This window comes from Hirundo rustica, chromosome 5 (genome assembly GCF_015227805.2).
Source record: "Hirundo rustica isolate bHirRus1 chromosome 5, bHirRus1.pri.v3, whole genome shotgun sequence".
Lineage (NCBI taxonomy): Eukaryota > Metazoa > Chordata > Aves > Passeriformes > Hirundinidae > Hirundo > Hirundo rustica.
In genome coordinates, this window is record NC_053454.1 from 53,633,922 (window position 1) to 53,653,071 (window position 19,150).

The 19,150-nt window shown below is 44.4% G+C and overlaps 1 protein-coding gene across 5 annotated transcripts in view; it reads left to right on the top strand.

The window, feature by feature from the left end:
- Positions 1-18,880, top strand: part of GPRIN3 (GPRIN family member 3) — an 80,461-nt gene extending 61,581 nt beyond the window's left edge. For all 5 annotated transcript variants that reach the window (XM_040065213.2, XM_040065210.2, XM_040065215.2 and 2 more), the window contains one exon: positions 10,151-18,880. In XM_040065213.2, coding sequence (XP_039921147.1) covers positions 10,240-12,621 — 2,382 coding nt within the window. In that variant the 5' untranslated portion in view covers positions 10,151-10,239 and the 3' untranslated portion in view covers positions 12,622-18,880. The remainder of the gene's footprint in view (positions 1-10,150) is intronic.
- The last annotated feature ends 270 nt before the right edge of the window (positions 18,881-19,150 follow it).

Genomic DNA, 19,150 nt, shown 5'->3' on the forward strand with positions numbered 1-19,150 from the left:
GGACAGGGAGTCAAGTCAAAGCCAATGTTTTTTACTAGTGCCTTCAGTCACCTGATAAATGTAAATGTGAATTCTTCTGTCCTAAATGCAGAAGAAATAAGGAGAAGAGGTGTGCCCAGAAATAGACTCAGTGTAAACCTTGAACTCTCACTTGGAAGATGCCAGCCTTTGGCAGGAGTGGGGATGTCACATTAGCCCGGTGTAAGCCTTGCAGAGTTCCAGGGTGTGGACTGGACCATAAACCTGGTATGGATAAGGCAGAGGTCTAAAATATGGATATGGCTGTGCCATACCACAGTGGGCAAAGCTTTGGCTTGCAACACCTGCTGTGTCTCTGTTTCTAGCCTGTTTTATTGAGCTAGTCTCCAGATTTTGCACTGCTACCTCTTAAATGTTGTCTGCCTTGAGGAAGTGGTTCTGGGCTTAGTTTGGTTCCAGAACAGATGGGACTTCCCAGGTCAGACACTAAATAAGTATTTGTTTTAAGAGCGCTGAGATTTTTAGGAATACAGAAGCAGAGAATGTAATTATTCTTATGCCTGTGAAAATCATATTTGAAACACAGTATAAAATGCTGCAGACAGTTGGATACCTTTGCCGTCTTTCTTGGGGCTAGAAGGATAGAAGCACATTGAATTTCCAGATAAAAATACATGTTTTGTATAAGCCATTGTTAGGAAACAACTCTAACAGTAGTGAGGGTGGTTCCTGCAATTGTGTAGCATGAGAGATTTTTACACTCCTGGGCTCCCTGCAAGGCCAACTTTTAAAAGCTATTGCCATTAAACACCTGTGGAATAGACTGCAAATAATGAGTTTTTCCTAAAATAAACCATAATACAGCACAGCTGTTTGTGTTTTTCTTTGCTGTAGGAAGATGGAGGTGTTGAGAGAACGACTTGGTGAATGAGTTGGCTGCTTCACCTGGAGGAAGCTTTGCAGTCTCTTTGTTCAAGCACATCTAAGTGCAGGATGGAGAAGACTTAAGAGCCTCTCTTTGTCCAAAAGAACTCTCTGGCTACATAGTGAATTTCAGGACCCAAAGCTAGTGATGCAAGGTTTGGGAGTTGATTTTTAGCAGTGCTGGTTTGGTATCAGTGCCAGTACCGCCTTTTGCTCAAGCCAAGAGCCAGAACAGTCAGTTTCTCTCAATTTTACCTGATCAGTTCTGCCATAGTGGCGGTCGCTGTCATCTGTGAGGTTGCTCAGATGCATCCTTCAGCACTTTCTGTCAGCTCTGGCTGGAGACCAGAGAAAACCTGGTGTAGTTTATAGTTGTAATATTTTACCACCATTTTCCCATCCGGCATTGAGCTTCATTAGAGTCAGGTGACTGGAAACCATCACCCACCTACAGTGCTTTGTACGCCGTTAGGCTGTTCCATCATTTCTGGATATAAAGAACAGTGGTCTCACTGATTATACATGACAAATGTTGGTTCCTCCACATCCCACGTGCAGTTCTTCATCAGTTAAACAAATAATGAATGAGGCACTGGTGTGGTCCAGTTCCACTAGGGTCAGGGAATAAATACGCACAATAAAGCGTATAGCCTCAAGTAAAGAAAAAGAAGAGGCTGAGATGACAGCTTTTCATGTAATGGTCTCACTAAAGTCCCATCATAAGCTTGAGTGACTGAGGTGAGCAGCTTAGAGTCCTTAGCTGGACACACAGGTTTGAGTCACTGCCCTCAAAAGAGCATTTACCAGCATTGTAAAGATACCACAGAATTGCTCAGATTTTATCCCTGAACACCGAAGGCCTCCAACCTGCAGCCATTTGGTTTCCTGCAGAGCCTCAATACACCAGACAAAAAGTGGCCCAGCACATGGCACTTCCTCTCATGGGTTTTTTGAGAAGGTGTTTAGCAGGAGGCAGTTTGCTAAGGAGATTATTTTGTTCTTTTTGCTGCTCTTACTGTCAATGACAGCCAGCAGCAGAGCAAAGTGACAACGTGAAAAAACAGGAAGCAACTGCTGAGGTGGCAGCAGGAAGAAGGCAAGATATTTTTAACTGTTGGGGTTTTTTTTTGTTTTTTTTTTTAAAAAAAACCTACAGTGATAGCTGTTTCAGCTGCCAGCCTCTCTATTCACATGAGTTGTGTTTTTTGATAGCCAGGAGGCAAGAGCAGACATGGTGAGATCATCATCATGCCTTTCTTAGGTTAATCACACAGTACAGCAAATTTCTGTTACAGTAATGACTGGGTAGGCACTGCATCGTTCTTCTCTAATTGCATGCCATTTGGAGTAGTTCTTTTCCGTTAGGATAACGCCTGTAAATGACAATGGATACATCCCTTGCCAGGGGCCTGTTATGTAAAGATCTATTCCCTTCTCTAATACTGAGTCCAGCATCTTCATTAAAATGATATATGAGGAGAACTTCATTTTTTCAGACTGTGTGTGCATGAGTGTTAAATGTTATAGTTTTGGGGTTTTACCTTATGCAAAAGACATTGATCCCACTGTCAGCTCTTTCAAGGCAGAATTTCCTTGCTTGCAAGGTTGGTTTTAAAATAAGAAGTGCTGCTACAAAACATTTCTCTGGGCACTGATAATATGGTTATTCAGCAGCAAATCAGGCCTAATTGTCTAGAGTGGTTACTCTACTCCTGTGGATGCTTCAGCCACAAGATGAATGTTTGTATTCAGTGCACGGGGGGGAATGCTCTTACAGCAGTCATAATGAAATTCCGGAAACTTCCTTTTGAGGGCCTGAAAGCATGTTAGAAGTACATAATAGCCTTTGTCCCTAGAGCCACCCTTTCCAAGACATACCTGCTCATCAGTGGTTATGTTTTCCTGACCACAGAAAAAAGATTTTGGTCTTAGTCCAGCTTCCAGTGGATGGATGTCCATGTAAACCACATCATCCTGGTTATTGCAAGTTGTCTGGGCAACAAAGAATTGCAAGAATTGCATGGGCAACAAGCCAGGATTATGCTTTTATCCCTAAAGATGATCACTCTGCTTTATGTAGTCACGTTGGCATTGCTGTGTAGGAAAAAGGTATTTATTGTTGGTACTGCTAAACTGCTCTCACAAAAAGCTCATGAAGGGCTTTTGTTTGTCATCTGTCAACATTCAAATGCAGTCAGCTGCATAATATGTGTTAGTGAGGGGTTGGATTTCAACATGCTTTTATCAGAAAGATAGCAGGATAGGTAAGGAGTGAAATTCCCATTGGTTGTTAGAAATTCTGTTGCTTTTGACACCAGATACCAATACAAAAGTGGTGTTAGAGAGGTACATGTGACCCTCCTGTTCACACTCCTCAAAAACCACGTCTTGTTTTTATACAACAGTAAGCTGAAGTAGAATAAGCAGTGGCAGTGAGCTATGTGGAGTCACCTGCCTGGTGTGGACAGCAGGTTGCTGGTTTCCTCTCATGTGCTTGTGTCAGGAGTGTGCCCACAGACTTCCTCCTGAAACATGGCTTACCCTTGAAGTCAGGCTGCATTTCCTCAAAAATGACTTCCAGGGTCAGACACTGAAAAAACTGCTGATAAATAATGAGGCTAAACATAATAACATGCAATTAAACCAATGAAGGTATATCTGTGTGGTTTTACCCACGTGTTGCCTCCCCTCCAGGGTGGCCCAGGATGTGAGGTAGGAATATCGCTGTAGCTTATGCAACCATTACAGCTGGCTGCCAGTCGGTGTGGTTGTTGTTTGATTTAGCTGTTTTCATAAAGCCATTTATCCTTCCCTTTCACCTTGGAGGAGGAAGACTGATGGGCTCTTTGCGGTGCTCTGCAGCAAGCGCAGCGTTCAGCAGGGGCTTTTGCATGCTTACGTGCCTCGCCAAAGAAAGCCTTTTTATCAGGTGCTGTAGCTCTGGGAGGAGGTGTGCAGGGGGAGAGCCTGTCTTTGCAGCCCCTGCTGCTACCCAAGGCCCCTGTCTGCAACAGGAGGCATGCTTGTGAGGGTGAGCTGAGTGGGTGGAATGATATGAGAGAGAGAAGAGTGTGGAGGTCATAGACACTCAGCCCTCCTGTGGTTCCTGCCCATGCCAGGCAGGATGTGTGAGGCTCTTTGGAGAGATTCTAGAGGCTGTGATTACATGAGGATCTGAGCTTCTCCTGGGAAGGGTTTTTAATCTGTGAGAAAGGACTGAACTTTGAAGGCTCAAAACTTCAATGGCAGCAGATATCACAATGCTTAATTTAAACCACGATTTTCAATCTGCTTGCCAAATGTTGTCTTCTAGCAATCTTCTCAATACTGTATTTTCTATCTCTTCTAAATACTGTTTTTTCTTGCTTTATAGTGTTGGAGTGTGAGGAAAACCCATTTTCTTTCAGGAAATGCAGAAGAATTTCACTGAACCATGTTGCACCTGTAAATCCATAACCACTTGATTCTTACTCCCATATAAGCATGATGTTCTTGCAGGACACCTACAGCACGTAGCAGCCTGTTGCCTTTGGCTGTGGCCAGAGGACAATGACATTTTCAGCAGGGGCAGCCCGGCTTTTGGGGCTGAGTTGCATTCTGGCATTGCTAACAGTGCACGGGCTCCCACCAGGGCCTCATCAGCAGGTGCCAGAGCTGGATGTGGGGGTTGCTGCTTGTCTCCTGGCCAGGGCAAGATGGGTGCTGCCCACAGGGAACAGATGGGACACAGGCTGGAACATCCTGTCTCGGAGCAGAGCTGTATTTCCCTTTAGATGGACATCTTTCTAATTGTAGGGTAACTGCCAGCAGGACGGTAGAGCTGAATCATGCTTGATCACCACACAGTTTTTATTCTCTGTGCCTGTCTATTAAGAGCCAATTGCAGATATTCTCACACATCTGTCCCTGAGTGACTGCTAAGGTCCCCATGTGCCCCTGGACTGCTTTGAAGTGTTGGGGCAAGGTCCTGGTCAGGGCTCTTGGCAAGATGTACTCAAGGTTTGCCAGGAGCTGAGAGGAATGAAGGAAGGTGCAAAGCAGTTTGCTCTGCTTTGTATTAGTCCCAGAGGCTAGTGTACCATTTGTAGGACTGGCTTTACACATTTTCTCATCTGTAGGTTTTGGGCAGCAGGTTAAGCTGAGCTTTGTCCTTCCAAAGTGGAGTTACCATGTTCTGCACTTTGCAGAGTTAATCTTTATACTTGGCAGAGAGATGCAAGATGGGAGGAGACAACAGGCAGAAAAATGTGTTTCTTCAGCATGTACAAATATTGCTAAATAAATCTGCAGTAGGTGTCAGGCTGATTGGCAGCCATCTCCTTTTGGCTGAAAATGGTAGTGTGTCTTGCCCTTGATTTTCACATGATTTTACTCTGTTTACTACCATACAAAACAAAGATGAGCTCTTAGACCCTGTTTTTGTGTTTTCCCATTTTTATCTCTGCCATTTCCATTTTTCATTGCATCATGACACCTTTCTGAGCAGACCCAATAGACATTGCTGGTTGCATGTCAGCGTTCAGGAGGAAGAGCTCTGGGGTCTGGTGAGGAGTCCTGGCTGGATCTGGTTTCTCCTCAGGGCTGTTCATGTGGCTCAGTTGGTGGTTCCAGCTGATGCAGTGTTATGGTGTGTGTAAAGTCACCCACTTTGCTTAATGTCTGCACAGAAGGTGCTGCAGCCCTGTGATGCTGAACATGTTGCTTCTGCTGTCCAGCTCTCTACCTGTCTCTAGCACAGGTTCCTGCTTTGTCTGCAGGTCTGACCTGCAATAACATGTGCATTCCTGAGGTGTAGAAGAAGAACTGGGACTTGGGGCACTCTTCTTCTTTAAATGCCAGCCCCATCTCTGGTGGGAATCACAGGTATGCAAGGCATCTGTGTGCATCCCTACCACCTCTTCCCTCCCTGTCATCACAGTGAATAATTTGTCTCCTGTCAGCATCCCAAAACATACTGAAAGTTGGAAGCTCTGCATCTTGTATCCTACCTCTTCAGGCAATCTCTTCTGTATTTTAATGAATGTGTCCTTGTTTTGTGCTGTCTTTCATTTTAGTGCCAGTCTTTTTGATCCCACAGATAATTAGAAGAAAATAACCCATGTAGCAAATTTTTTCACAAGAAACAGAATAACAAACACCCTTTGACATTGAAAAGAGGGTAAAAACCCACTGGCTGCAGAATTAGAAGGACGTAAGTGCATTTGTAAATTTAAAAATTAAATAAATGCATTTTATTTTCTATACAGTTAGTAGTCTAATATGAGCTCAGGTGAAGCATTGTCTTTTTACTCAGATTAGAAAATGAGAACAGAGACTAAATTCCCACTTCAGCAGATGTTTATCTCTGTTCTTAACCGATGTGGCTGTATAACGATTTTTGTGATGATCTGGAAGATCTTGTAAGATTAGAACTATTAAGAGCAAGTGTTCAGCTCTTCTGTTTGCAGAGACAAGGTTGAAGAGAGGGCTCAAAGAGTGCGGGACTCAAGGAATGGAAAGGTGATGAGAATCCGGAATTGGGAAAGGGGTGCTTGATTCGTTTGGGAGCTGCTTTTTAGTTGTTTTTACAGGTGAGGATAGGTGGAGATGCTGGGAGTCTTATTTGTGCTTCTCCAGATTCTCAGATTTCTTTCAGAAGGAATGGAAGGCAGAATCTTATGTCGGAATTTGCCGAAAGTTTATTGGTTTGTATTATGAAACATGCAGACTTCCTGGCTTTGTTGACTTTCTCATAGGCAGCAAGAGTAAAAATTGCCGTGTTGTTTTATTGGGGGTTGGGTATTACTGAAATAGATAGGAGTTTCTTTTCATTGTCAGCATTGAGTTGCCTTGAAACTTCTTGGGATGTGGGGTTTTTTTTGAGATTTTTTAACAGCACATGAAAAAACCTACTCAGTTACAAGAGCCCGTGATGGTCTGCTGGCCATGCAGAGACCCTCCCAGACCAAAGCCAAGCACAGACTTTGCCAAAGTCAGAAACCTCCTGTTGCTAAAGGTCCAGAATAATTCTGTGTTGAGATGAGATTGACGCAGTCAGGCAGGCTAATTTGATCTGCAAGAATAAGGATAAGGAGAACTCTGTTGGTGTAGCAAATCTGTTCTTATTACTAAAAATTGATTTTGACCTTTGTAGAGACACTAATTTCACCTCCTGTTAAAAGAAAACTTTGGATGATTGCTCCAGGTCTGGCATACAAGACTTGAAAAATTCATCAGCGATCTTGATTTGTTTTGACATGTTTTTTGGCCTTCTACTGAGTTTTGTATTTCTGTTTTTCCTAAGTATTTGCTTGCAGGCAATATTGCTTGTTTGTTTGAATCCTCACTGTCTTGGCAGTTGAGTAGTGTTGCCCACAGGTCCCAATATTGTTCTTCATTCCTATGTAACAGGACTCAAATAATAAAAATGAGACAATAATCATAAATGAGATTCTAATAACAAAATTACTTCTCTAATTCTATAATCTGTGGGGCCTCCTTGCTGCCCTCTTTCAAAATACTTTGCTTTCTTTCTAATTTTATTAATTCTTAAGTTGGCATATTTTCCTAAGTTACCATGCTTATTTAGGCTACTTCAGTGCCTTTGGCTTCTGTCATTAGGATGGTTTAGTGACAGTCTAAAAAATAGTTCCCATGACTTTGACAACAAAGTCTTTAGAGAAACCTTACTCTCAGAAAGTAACTCATTTGCAGAGTCATTCCAGGCAGATGATCCAACCCCCAACCCCCATATCAAGCAAAATATCTGGACTATGCTCAGTTGTCCCACATCAGAGAATATTTCCAGGTGTGTTTTCTGGGGAAGAATTTCTTCTGTTGATATTGTATGTCAAGGACTGGTAGCAAAATCTCTTTTGGTTACCATATGAGGCAGACATTCAACTGTGTGTTTCAGGGGAATCTGGGAAGAGCGACTAAACAGATTGGGAGAATTCATGCAGAATTCAGACCAGAATTAATTCATTTAATTGAAAAATTAGGAATCAATGCCCTGTTGAGTGGGTATGAGTTAATATAATGCTCCAGTATGCAGATTGCATTGTCCAGGATTTGTATAGTGAAGAGCCAAACAGATTTTCTCTGAAATCTTTATTTCTTCTGACACTGTTTGCTGAGTGGTACATCTCATCCTAAAAATGGGGATTGATTTTGTTCCATTATTTGCTTAATTTTTCTTAAATAAACTCTGGATCTAAAAAATAAGGAAAAAAGATATCTGACCTGCCCAGTTGTATATACTGGTTTGGTTTGCGTCGATATTTGGAAAAGGAAAGAAGAGAGTAACAGAACTTAGTCCATTGGCTACCCAAAGCCATCTGCTCCTCTCCTCGCAGCCCTTAGATGTTTGTAGCACAACAGGGTGAACATGGAACAATTGTCCTTCCTTCAGGACTGTATTGGCTGTCCTTAAAGTGAGAACGAAATGAAGGCAAGACATGTTGTGGGCAGCCACAAACTTCCATTGGTTTGCAGCCTGGTTTTCATGCTCTCAGTACTTCTCAGAAAGCTTGGTGATCCTCTCCAGCCCTCCTGGAAAACCGTTGTGGGGTGATGCTGGGCTGCTGTCACAGAGCACAGCCAAGGAACTTGGGATCCTTCAGGGGCAGGATTATAGTTTGTCAGGGCTGGCTTAACCCCACAGACTATATCTCTGTAGTTGGACAGAACCTAAAGAGGCATTATAAAAGTAATAAATTTTTAATACCTGGAAGACAGAAAGCTTAATGAATAAGTAATAAGTTGCAGCACTTTCTTTTTCTTAGAAAAAAATAGGCTGGTTGTATTTTAAAAATGTTTCCTTCATTGAGCATTTTTCTCCTGTTGCTCTATTAACGTATCTTAAGGTGTTGAAATATGGGACTGGTTTTACAGAAACTGAGGAAGTTATACCACTGCCATCCAGGCTGAGAAAAGGAGAGCAGAGATTTTTCTGGAGAGAGCTTTTATTGATTTTTCTAGTGAGAAGGGAGGGTCTGGAACAGCTGAGTGATTGCTCCACTGCTTCCCCCAGCATCTCCCTAGTAATGTAGCAAGGGAGATCCTACTGTGTGCCTGCAGAGACAGGGGCACACAAACAGGTACAGCAGTGTTCTCATCACCAGGTTAACAAAACTTGGGTGTCTCCCAGGTCTCATACCTGTGTTTTGCTGGAAACATAAGCCAGTGAAAGCTTTTTAAACAAGCACAGGTAGCCTGCAGTTTAAAAGAAGAGTGGGGTGGGATTTTATCAGTGGCTACCACCACTCTGTTGAGATGGATCCCATCCTTGACCTCTAGCAGTGTCCAGGCTGGGCAGTGCTAAGCCCTTTGGAAAGCCAGCAAGCACCTTTGGAGATCACGTCCTGTTTGAAGGGATGGTTTCTCTGCAGTCCTGGCATGATTCCAGCCTGGATAACTCTGTTCTACCTGCTTAAAATCCCTCCCCCACATTTCCCTGGGTATGGCAGGAACCACTCCTGTTCTGCGCCGCGGCAATGTTCCCCTTTCAATTTCATACCACCTCCTTGTAAGTTAATTTCTAGGTCACCTGTACCCCATTTATTAATCAAGCTGGCTTCCTTGTAATTATTTCAAAGGAACTAAATGTGACAGCAGTAAGTATGTGCACAGCCGTGGTGTGCAGTACCTCCTCTTGGTTTCCAACTGCATCACCCAGCCGGTTGTGATCCCTCCATGTTCCTTTTACCAGTCAGGTTTGGGTTCATTCACGTGAGTCTGAACTGACCTGTTGCCCCCTGTATCTGTGTCCTTGTTGGTAGTGGAGCTAGAAAGGCTGTCCTTGAGATGAACAGGGAACTGGTGTTCACTGAAGATGTGGAACCTACTCAGACCTAGGGATCTGTTCTTCGCATAGGCATTTCCTTCCACAGGTGGCTTGCTAGAGAATGTTATCACAGGGATTTTATTTAATGACTCAAACGTCCACACAAAGTCTGTACCTCTTCTTTCATTTCATATTTCTTCCTCCTCCCTCCCCCCACCCCCCGCCCCGGGCATGTCAATGTTTTCATTAGTATATCAACAACACAGGAGCTGTTTTTGCTCTGTCCCCAGTATTGCTTTCTCCACCCAAACCTGAGAATTGGGAAATCCTTGAAATCTGTCTTTTTTGTGACTTCCAGGCAGGATTGGGTGCTTTACTTTCTCCCCTGCCTGCAAGTTTCTCTTCACACTGTAAAATCAATTAGTTCTGGGTACTTTTTCTTAAATCTGACTGCTGCTAACACTGTGTTTGTTTCATTAACAGATTAGCTTCACGGGAAGCCTGTCGTCGACAGCCTGCCCAGCGAGAAAACTCCAAGAAGCTGAGGACAAACAGCATCCCAAAGACAGTCCATGGGGACTGTACCAGATCCTCTGAGATCTGCCAAGCTTTCCCTGGTCTCAGCTTCTGCAGAGGAGGAGCACCTGGGAGACCTGCAGCCTGCTAAGCACCAGCCCCAAGCCCCCAGTGGCGAGAAGGCCAGCAATGGCTTCCCGTGTGCGCCGTCCAGCTCAGCTGGGGTTTGCCTGTTCGACCTGAGCTGCACAGGTGCTGCCAGCACACAGAGGTGCCAGCAGTGCCACACAGACGATGACAGCCAGCAGGAATCCTTTTCTCCCAGGCTGGCCAGCACAGCTGCAGAGGGGCATCCTGCAGATGTAAAGCCTGCTGGTTGTTCCCAGCCAGCAGGCATCCAGGCACCGGCAGCGCCAGCCCTTGCTGCAGCGGGTGCCCTCTTGGTGGGGCAGGGGCCAGAGATGATGCCAGCCCCCCAGAGCTCCCGGCAGTTTGTGCAAGGCAGCCAGGCCAAAACGAGCTCCCTGACACAGATAGATGACTCTGCCTTGAAACCTCAGGGAACTGATGATCAGCCAGCGCTTGAAGTGTTAAATTATTCCTCCCCGGGTGATCCTGTCGGGGTTAATCAATTCTGTCATACTTCTCAGGCAAGCCTTCTGCAAAGAGGGGAAAAAGACAGGGCGGCAGAGAATGATGGTTCTGCTGTGTGTCAGTCAGCCTTGGCAGCAAGGAAAACCGAAGCTGACCTGGGGAGAGACCCGCAGACCAGTCTGGAGGCAAAACACGGGACTGCAGACACGGCGCAGTTGCATCCCCCAGGTAAAACTGAGGCGATGCAGAGCAGCAAGGCACCGGCCCAGTCTGGCCACGGGAGTCCACATCCTGTACACAACCTGGACCCCACACCTGGGAGTCCAAACCCCACCCAGCTCTCCAAATTCAGAGAAACAGGTACAATGACAGCTCAGCCAGAGAGCAGCCCTTTTACTCAGGAAGTTGTAAGCAGGACATGGCAGGATGCTGAGGTTCAGGCCGTGGCCACTGTGGAGAGCAAATCAGCTTCCACAAGTCCCAGCATCTTTGCTGCCTTCTTAAAAGGGAATTCTCCTCCAGAGGAGAAGGAAGAACTGCATATAATTTACCAAGGAGATATGGGGCTGAGCCAGGCTGCACTTACTGACAGTTTATCCTCACAACAAAAGTTTCCATGTTCTCCTGGTGTCACATCAAAGTCGACTGTTGTGGCTGTGACCGCTTCAGCCCAAACCCAGCCTGTCAAATTGCCCGGGGTCCCATCTGATGTGGCATCTCCAGTATCAGCAGATAATGCAAAACCTGTTCTCCCCTGCTCCCCTGCAGCTGTTACCTCCCAAGGAACATCTGTGGGTAATGCTGAAATGACCAGCGCAGCCCGTGATGTCAAGGACACTGCTCAGCTGCCAAAGGATGCTCCAGTCTCACCAAAGCCCATCCCAGCTGAGCAGCTTGGAGTCGACCCCAGTAATCAAACTCCATCACAGTCTGGGGCTGGTGCTGGTGACACAAGCACCACTTCCACTGGTGCTGTCCCAGGAGCCCAGAACAGCGTGCAAGATCTCGTCCCTCATGTAGGAAGCAGCAAGTCACCTTCACTCTCTGGCAAGGACAGTGAGGTCAAGCAGAAGGAGGTCCTGGGCAGTTCTGACCAAAAGCCTGCGCAAAGCAAGGGTGCGAGTCAAGGGCAGGCCAGTCCTAATCAATCCGTGGTAAAACCAAAGGAAGAAAACTTGGTGGTGCTTGATCCTAAAGGAGGGCTGAACGTTAGCAGCCAGCCTGCCGCTGTCCATGCAAAGGCGTGCTCACAGGATGCAGGGGAGAAGGAGAGCAGAGGCCACGGAGACAGCGGCCAGTCTCGGATGGCTGGTGGCCAGAGCCTGCAGGCAGGACTGACACCCGAGCTGAGCGTGAGTTCTGCAAGTCTTGCCCCTCCCGTGGCAGCATCGGCAGCGCCCCAGCAGCAGGGCCTCCGGGCCAGGGGGTCCAGACACGACCTCCACGCTGCAGTGAGTCCTGCTTCCTCTCAGGCTGTGCCGAACCTGGGGGAGGGCAAAAAGCACTCCACCCCAGCCATGGAGGCGAAAGTACAGGTGAAGCAGTCCAAACACGTCAGGGATGTTGTTTGGGATGAGCAAGGAATGACGTGGGAGGTTTATGGTGCTTCCCTCGATCCAGAATCCCTGGGAATTGCCATCCAGAACCACTTACAGAGACAAATACGGGAACACGAGAAACTGATCCGGGCCCAAAACAGTCAGACCCGGAAATCCATTTCCTCAGATACATCCTCAAATAAAAAACTGAAAGGGAGGCAGCACAACGTGTTCCAGTCCATGCTGCAGAATTTTAGGCGTCCGAATTGCTGCGTCCGACCTGCTCCCTCTTCTGTGCTAGACTGATGTGGTTTGCAGGGGTGCCTAAATACCTGCAGTGGTGGAGAGAATCCCTCCCCTCAAGTCCTGCTGTTTGGTTGTGTAATTGGGGTTGTGATGCAACAGTGGAAAATGATCCTCCTTTGTTTTCTGACTAGCCACATGCTCCATCCTGCCATTATTATTGTCACAGCTGGTGTATTTCCACGTTATGCCCCAACCTTGACTGCTGTCAGATGAAAAGCTAGGCACTTAGCAAAAGCACAAATTTCAATCGCCACCTTGCTGCAGGGAGAGCAGCACTTTCTGATAAAGCAGGAAGCAGAGGAATTGTCAGAATGATGGGAATTTATTTATGTGCATTATGAGGTCTTACTCAAAGGGGTGGACTGGGGGAAGCTGAGGGAGGTGGAATTAAGGTTCAACAGCTGTAAAGACCTAACACAAGACAACTTTCCTGGTTTGTAAGTTACCCGTGCCGAGGCAAGTCCATGAACAAGCTATGGACATTGATTGCTGAGCAGCCTCACTTCTGTTCATACTGTGGGCCGCTGTTCTCAGGTGAGCCCCAGGGAGGCCGCTCTTCCCCTCCTGGTGAAATGTAGAACCAGGCAAAGAATGAGGATCAAGACTGAAGGATTCTCTCTTTGGGAGAAGCTAAATCAGTGGGATGTTGATGGCCAGAAGGGGAGGTGAGAGAGATGCTTTTTGTCCCCTGCAGTGGCCACTCTTAAGGTACAAGCCGTCGGGGCACAGGAGAGCGCATCGGTAGATGGACCTGCATCCAGCAGGACGGTGCCCACCCTCACCCTGGTACCCCTGCCGAGTCTTTTAAAAAGCAGGGAGCCATTCTGACTCCTCAGATGGGGTGGGCAGCCCCTGCTCCCAGCCTCCCATGGCACTGAGCACCTCTCTTCTAAATCACTCTTTGAAGTGATGTGGATCTTTCTTCTCTCTCCAGAGATGCACAGTAATGTTTTCCCATAGCAGCAGGCTCTCTGTGCATTGGGGTCCATGAGCCTCTATGTCTAGTGTGTTACACTGATTTTTTTTCCCCTTTAAGTCCTTAGCCAACTCTACAGGTTTTTTTCAGTATTTTGGTGCTTTTCTTGCTGCCTTTCATAACCCATTTATTTAGCCTGTGTGATATTTTATTTTACCTAACACTCTATATTATGAACCATTATACTGTTAACTTGAAAAATTTGCAGCAGTACTGAAATCTTGAGACAATCTTTGCTGTATTTCTGAACTTAGTTGTAGAAACTGCTAATAAAAGGTAGCTTAGTGACTGTTTCTCCAGAGTTATGATACACAATAATGTCTGAAATAGATGTTGGTCTCATTCCTCAATAATATTTTTCAACTTGGAAAATGTGTTTCCCGGTAGCTTTGTATTTTGTCCACTAGAGTTCATTATGGGAGGCTGGGGAGCTCCTGCAGTTTGTAGAAAATTTAGTTATCAATCCTGCAAAGCACTGATGGTTTGGATATTGTAATCCTGCAGAGTATTAGAGTTAAACAGGAGATACTTTTAGACCATTAAAGATATTTCATGAATCAGGATGATAATTTATTTCTGTCTCTAGTACCACGTACCTGACTTTGACTTACTCTGTAGATCTTGCTCTTACAACTTACTCTAAATCTTACAGGTTTATACCATGTAAATGAGTATTAGTATCTTTTTTCTTTTTCTTTTTTTTTTTTTTTTTTTCCTGTGTGGTGAAGCTGAAGTGGTCCCCAGTTATTTAGGAGGCCAGACTTCTTGAGTATATCAACTGCCAAGCCTTCATAGTAGCTGTTTGGGGGCAATTTTTCCCCAGCAGAAAAGTAAAATACTGTAAGATAAAATATTTTAACCCAGTGCGATGAAAAGTGTTGCCCCTAAGCATAGTACTGAATTGACTCCTAGTTTTCCTCAGATACCAGGGAGCTTTTTGTGTACGTTATTTCAAGTCCTTTCCTTCTTGTGGTGCTGAGTTTTTAGTTCTAAAACACCACATTAGAGAGTGTCTTCCCACCTCTGCCTACCAAGAGGAAAGTCTCCAGCCTTTTTTCTGTTAGTACTGCTGTCTCTACCCCCTTCCTAGCAGTGTCTGAGATGTGAGTTTCACATGAAATTTTGTGTGGGGTTAATATCGACAGTATCATTAGGTCAGGTTAGATGACAAGTTCAGTGTCTCTTCCCACATTGTGTCCGTGTCAGCCCTGACGAGGTTCCCTGAGTTGTCTGCAGTTTTTGCTGTGTTCTGTCCAGGTCCAAGGCTCTGTGCTGCTCCTTTTGCCTCCCTTCTGCCCCTTCCCTTGCTAGCTGTTGCCCAGCGTGTCTTTGTGTGAAGCCGTGTCCCTTGGCTCAGCTCGCGTCCCCCTCTGCGTTCCCCCTGCTGTAGCTGTGATCCAGCTTACTCTGAACTGTCCCTTTACAAATATGCTCAGTCTAAATATACAAATGGATTGTCCTTTTTTTTTTTTTTTTTTTCCTTCCAGAGGAGAATAAACTATGAGCTATCACTCATTCACTGATTTCCATGAATTTTATCTTTTAGCTTCACCTCTGCAAAATATTTCTAGGATATGGGTATGAATTGCTTTATGGAGGACAAACTAGGCTTGGCAAGGAATGAGCAGGATGCTGGGGCAGCACTGGACTTACTGCTTCTTTGCAAGGGATGAGAGATCTCTCCTGGTTCTTTGCAGTCTCTTTCAGCTGTGAGTCTGCAGTAGCTGGTCCACCCTCCCTTCCCTTAGAAGAAATGACCTTTCTTCTAAGAAAATCTCACCAGTGCATTTGTACTACAAAGCACCGATGGAGAAGTTACTGAGCAAATGCACCTGAACAACTGCATGGGAATAACTGAAACAGCAAGCATGCAGTGCTCAGCCTGTGTTCTGGGCAAATTCGAGTGCAAAGATGCAAATTGTCCGTGGCACTATCTGGTGGCTGCAGAAGTCCTGCAGACGTTGGAAGCCAAGCAATAAAGTGCCAAAAGCCAACACATAAAAATGAGTCGATAACCACCAGCACATCTCATGGGAAATATTTTAGGTTTTGACTGTGCCTTGCGAGGGAAGACTGAAGGCAACCTGCTAGTTTAACACTGGTGATTAGGGCTTTCTCCTGCATAGAATGTCTAGGTGACAATGTGAATCCTCACTGATGACATGTCTTTCACCAACAGCAAAACCACCACGCTGGGGGTAGCAATTAGCAAATATGCATTTGAGTGTGCTTGTAGCACCCAAGAAAGGCTGTTCTTGGTGTCATGTCAGTCTCAAAAATTAAAATGTACTTGGAGTAGTGATATGGCAGAGAGAGTAGGGGGAGATGATCCGTGTGCCACCACCCCATTCTTTTTCTCTGCCCAATGACTCAGAATCACATTGCATTAGTTGGATGGGTAACAACCAAGGAAATCCATTTGGGCTAACAAAAAGAAGGTTCAGGACAGAAAATACTTTGTCATTCCCAAGAGCAGATTTATATGAAAAAAACACACCAAACCTGTGTTGCAGCCTAGCCAGTTGAAGTAACCCTTAATTTTTTTTTTTTATTTTTTTTTTTTTTTTCTTTTTCCCAAGATGAGAGATTTTGGGAAACAAGCTCATTGTCAGGAAAGCCTTCCCTGCTGGTCACATCTTCTAGGAAGGCCGATGTAGCAAGAGCCATTAATAAAAGCTGTGAATAAGAATGGAAGTTTTACTTCTAGTTTCACTTAGGGGGCTTTCCACTAGCAAATATGAGCAAAAGCACATTTCAGTGTTACCAATACAATACTTGAGTTGAAGGAACATCTCATTGCAGGCAATTTGCAATATAGGCCTGGATTTTATGTCAGGCTGTGATATCCATCTGTATGCACTTGGTTGGGATCTGCCAGCTTTGTGTTGTTTGGGCACAAGTGCTGAAGTTCTGCCTCTATTCTGCTGATTTGGTTTGGAAAAAAAGAGTGGGGAAAGAGCTGAAGGGACAAGAAGGGGAATATCTATGTTCTCCATTTCAGAAGAAAACATTATTTTGAATACAGAAGAAGAAATTATTGAGTAACAGGGGGAGGGAAGAACAAAAAGAAGAGTAAAATAAAGTTGGTGTAGGTGCTTCACAATGAATGTCCATTCCTATGTATGTTTTGCCCACTTGTTTTCTGACCTCACATATTTTTTCTTTTGTTGGCGTCCTGTGTCTTTTAGGAAAATTAATACTTCCAAAGGCTCTATATTTTGCTAGTATTTATAGATATATCCTAATAGGACTCAAGAAAACCTCTAAGCAGTCAAACTGTTTATTATTGCCACTAAAACATAAGAGCTCGTAAAATGCACCATTTGAAGAAGTATATTGAAGGGATTCAAAAAACTGAATGTAGGCTCTAAAGATAGCACTAGCTTTTCTCTTGAGTTTCATTACTGTGTTTAAGTGTTAAAGTTAGAAGTGGAAATCCAAATGAAAATCAGCGTTGATGAGAAATTCAAATTGGCTGCCACTGGTTTTCAGTTCGGAGACTTCATGGAATGTACCATACCAGTGTTTCATTAGTTAGCTCAGTATATGCAATGTTTGTATGAAAGTACAAATTTTATTAACTTATTAGCTCCATTATCTTCTTCTGTGTCTATCCTTCTACACCTTTTAAAAATTAACACAAAATGCTACCACAACAGAGTCACTTCAGCACAGAGCTTGTGGGAACAACTCCTCTGAATGACAGACAACTGATTGTCAGACTCTGTGGGCTTGGAAAGTTAAGGGCTGTGGTCTGAGGGAAACTGCTCCCTCCTTTTCCCTAACTCCCTGTTTTAGAAACCAATCTCTGCTGGTTTATTTTTTGGTGTCTCTGTGATGCCTGTATATTTGGTCAGTATTTTCAGTTGTCCCAAAGAAACAGCGGTAGATCTTTACCCAAATACTGCACGCTACAAAATACCTCTGGTGCCATTGGATGCTGTTGTGTGACCTGAAGGTCAGGACCTGTAACTTGAACTGGCTTCAATATTCTCTTAGGGGCCTAAATTATCCCACTTGAGTCACTGTAGATGTTTAAAAGGAAGACTGAAGTGTTACAGCTGAATTGAGCCAAACTGATTCGTTTTTTAAACTCTGAGGTTTATTGGGTATTTTTGCTTTGTGTTTTTCTGAGTAGCTCTTCCTGCCTAGAGTTTATAATATGGATTTTGCATCAGATCCTGGCAAGGAAGATTTTGCAAAGTGAAACCTACTTTTTATCATTCAGGCTTCTTTAAAGAAAAGTGACATTATTACTGAGCCAAATCACAGAGAGAAGAATTATTTTTTCCACTAGGACAACTTCTGATATAGGTAAGCTTATGTGTGTGTGTCCCTGTTTAAAAGTACATGTGTGCAGGTCTCATGCATCACTCATGCTCTAAAATGATTTTTTACCTTTGCCCTTCTGATTGAATGCTGGAGGTTTAGCATTTTCCACAACCTTGAGGCAAGTTTAAATCTTTCTCTGGTCTCTAAAAAGCAGACTGTGGGTGATACGAAGCATCTGATCTCCTTAGGAACAGAATCACATCAACTAATCCCCATTTTGAAATATCAGACCGTAAGTTTTTGTTAGCTTTCTTCTAAGACTGATATTCTTTGGAGTAGAAATAAGTGACAAATCTGCCTGCAAAGTCTCCAGCAGTCATCTGCTGCAGACTACGAGTCTCTCAGATACTTCTCAGCAGCTCTGCTGTTAAGAGGTGACCCTTCTCCTGGAGGGTCCTCCTGACACTTCCCTTAGCTCAGTTCACCATCAATAGTTTCAAGTACATCAGAAGCAAGTTTAGGCACTGTCCTGAGGGATTTCCATAAAATGGAAAAGAACCATTTGTGTGTTTGTGGCACATAAAATCACCGAGTCTGAGTTGTGAAGTAAAAGTCTCAGTGACACTGAAGAGTATTGGGAGTCTCTGCCCAGAATTAAAAGCAGGGAGTGTATCTGAACTTTTAATTTCAAAAAATTGTGGCCATGAGTCAGCCAGCATCAGAAGAAAACCAACTTTGAAGCTTCTAACAACAACTAATATTGTGGCTTTATTAATTTTATAGTTACACTATGATTGAACGTGATGTACTGTACAAAATAAAGTTAGTCTTAGGCTTCCAGGTGTACCATGGCATTCATTTGAGACATACCAACAGAAGTTTGCATGTGAAAAATCTTAAAGTGATACTAAAACAATGTTACCCCCCTGACTGAGTCCCTTAGGAATTTAATGTTTTCCTGTTTTACATCTGGTTTCCATGCTGAGTACAATAAAATGAGCACTGTCTTAATTATTCTGGGTCTCTGTTTGTAGGCTGATGTGGGAAAAGAAAGGACTTTTAAGGGTGAATATTGTGCCTGAATTTATGAATGTGTGTAAGTCAGAGCAGCTGTGAAGGGCTTTCTGGATTCAGGCCTGAGATCTGGCACTTTGCAAAGCTCAGCGTGGTGGTGGAAGCTTCCATGTGCTGTCCGTGCCGGAGAAGAGACCTTGTCTGCTTCCTTCTGTGTGAGTGCCGTTGCCTTTGCACAGTGGCTCACGAGCACAGGCTCTTCTGCAT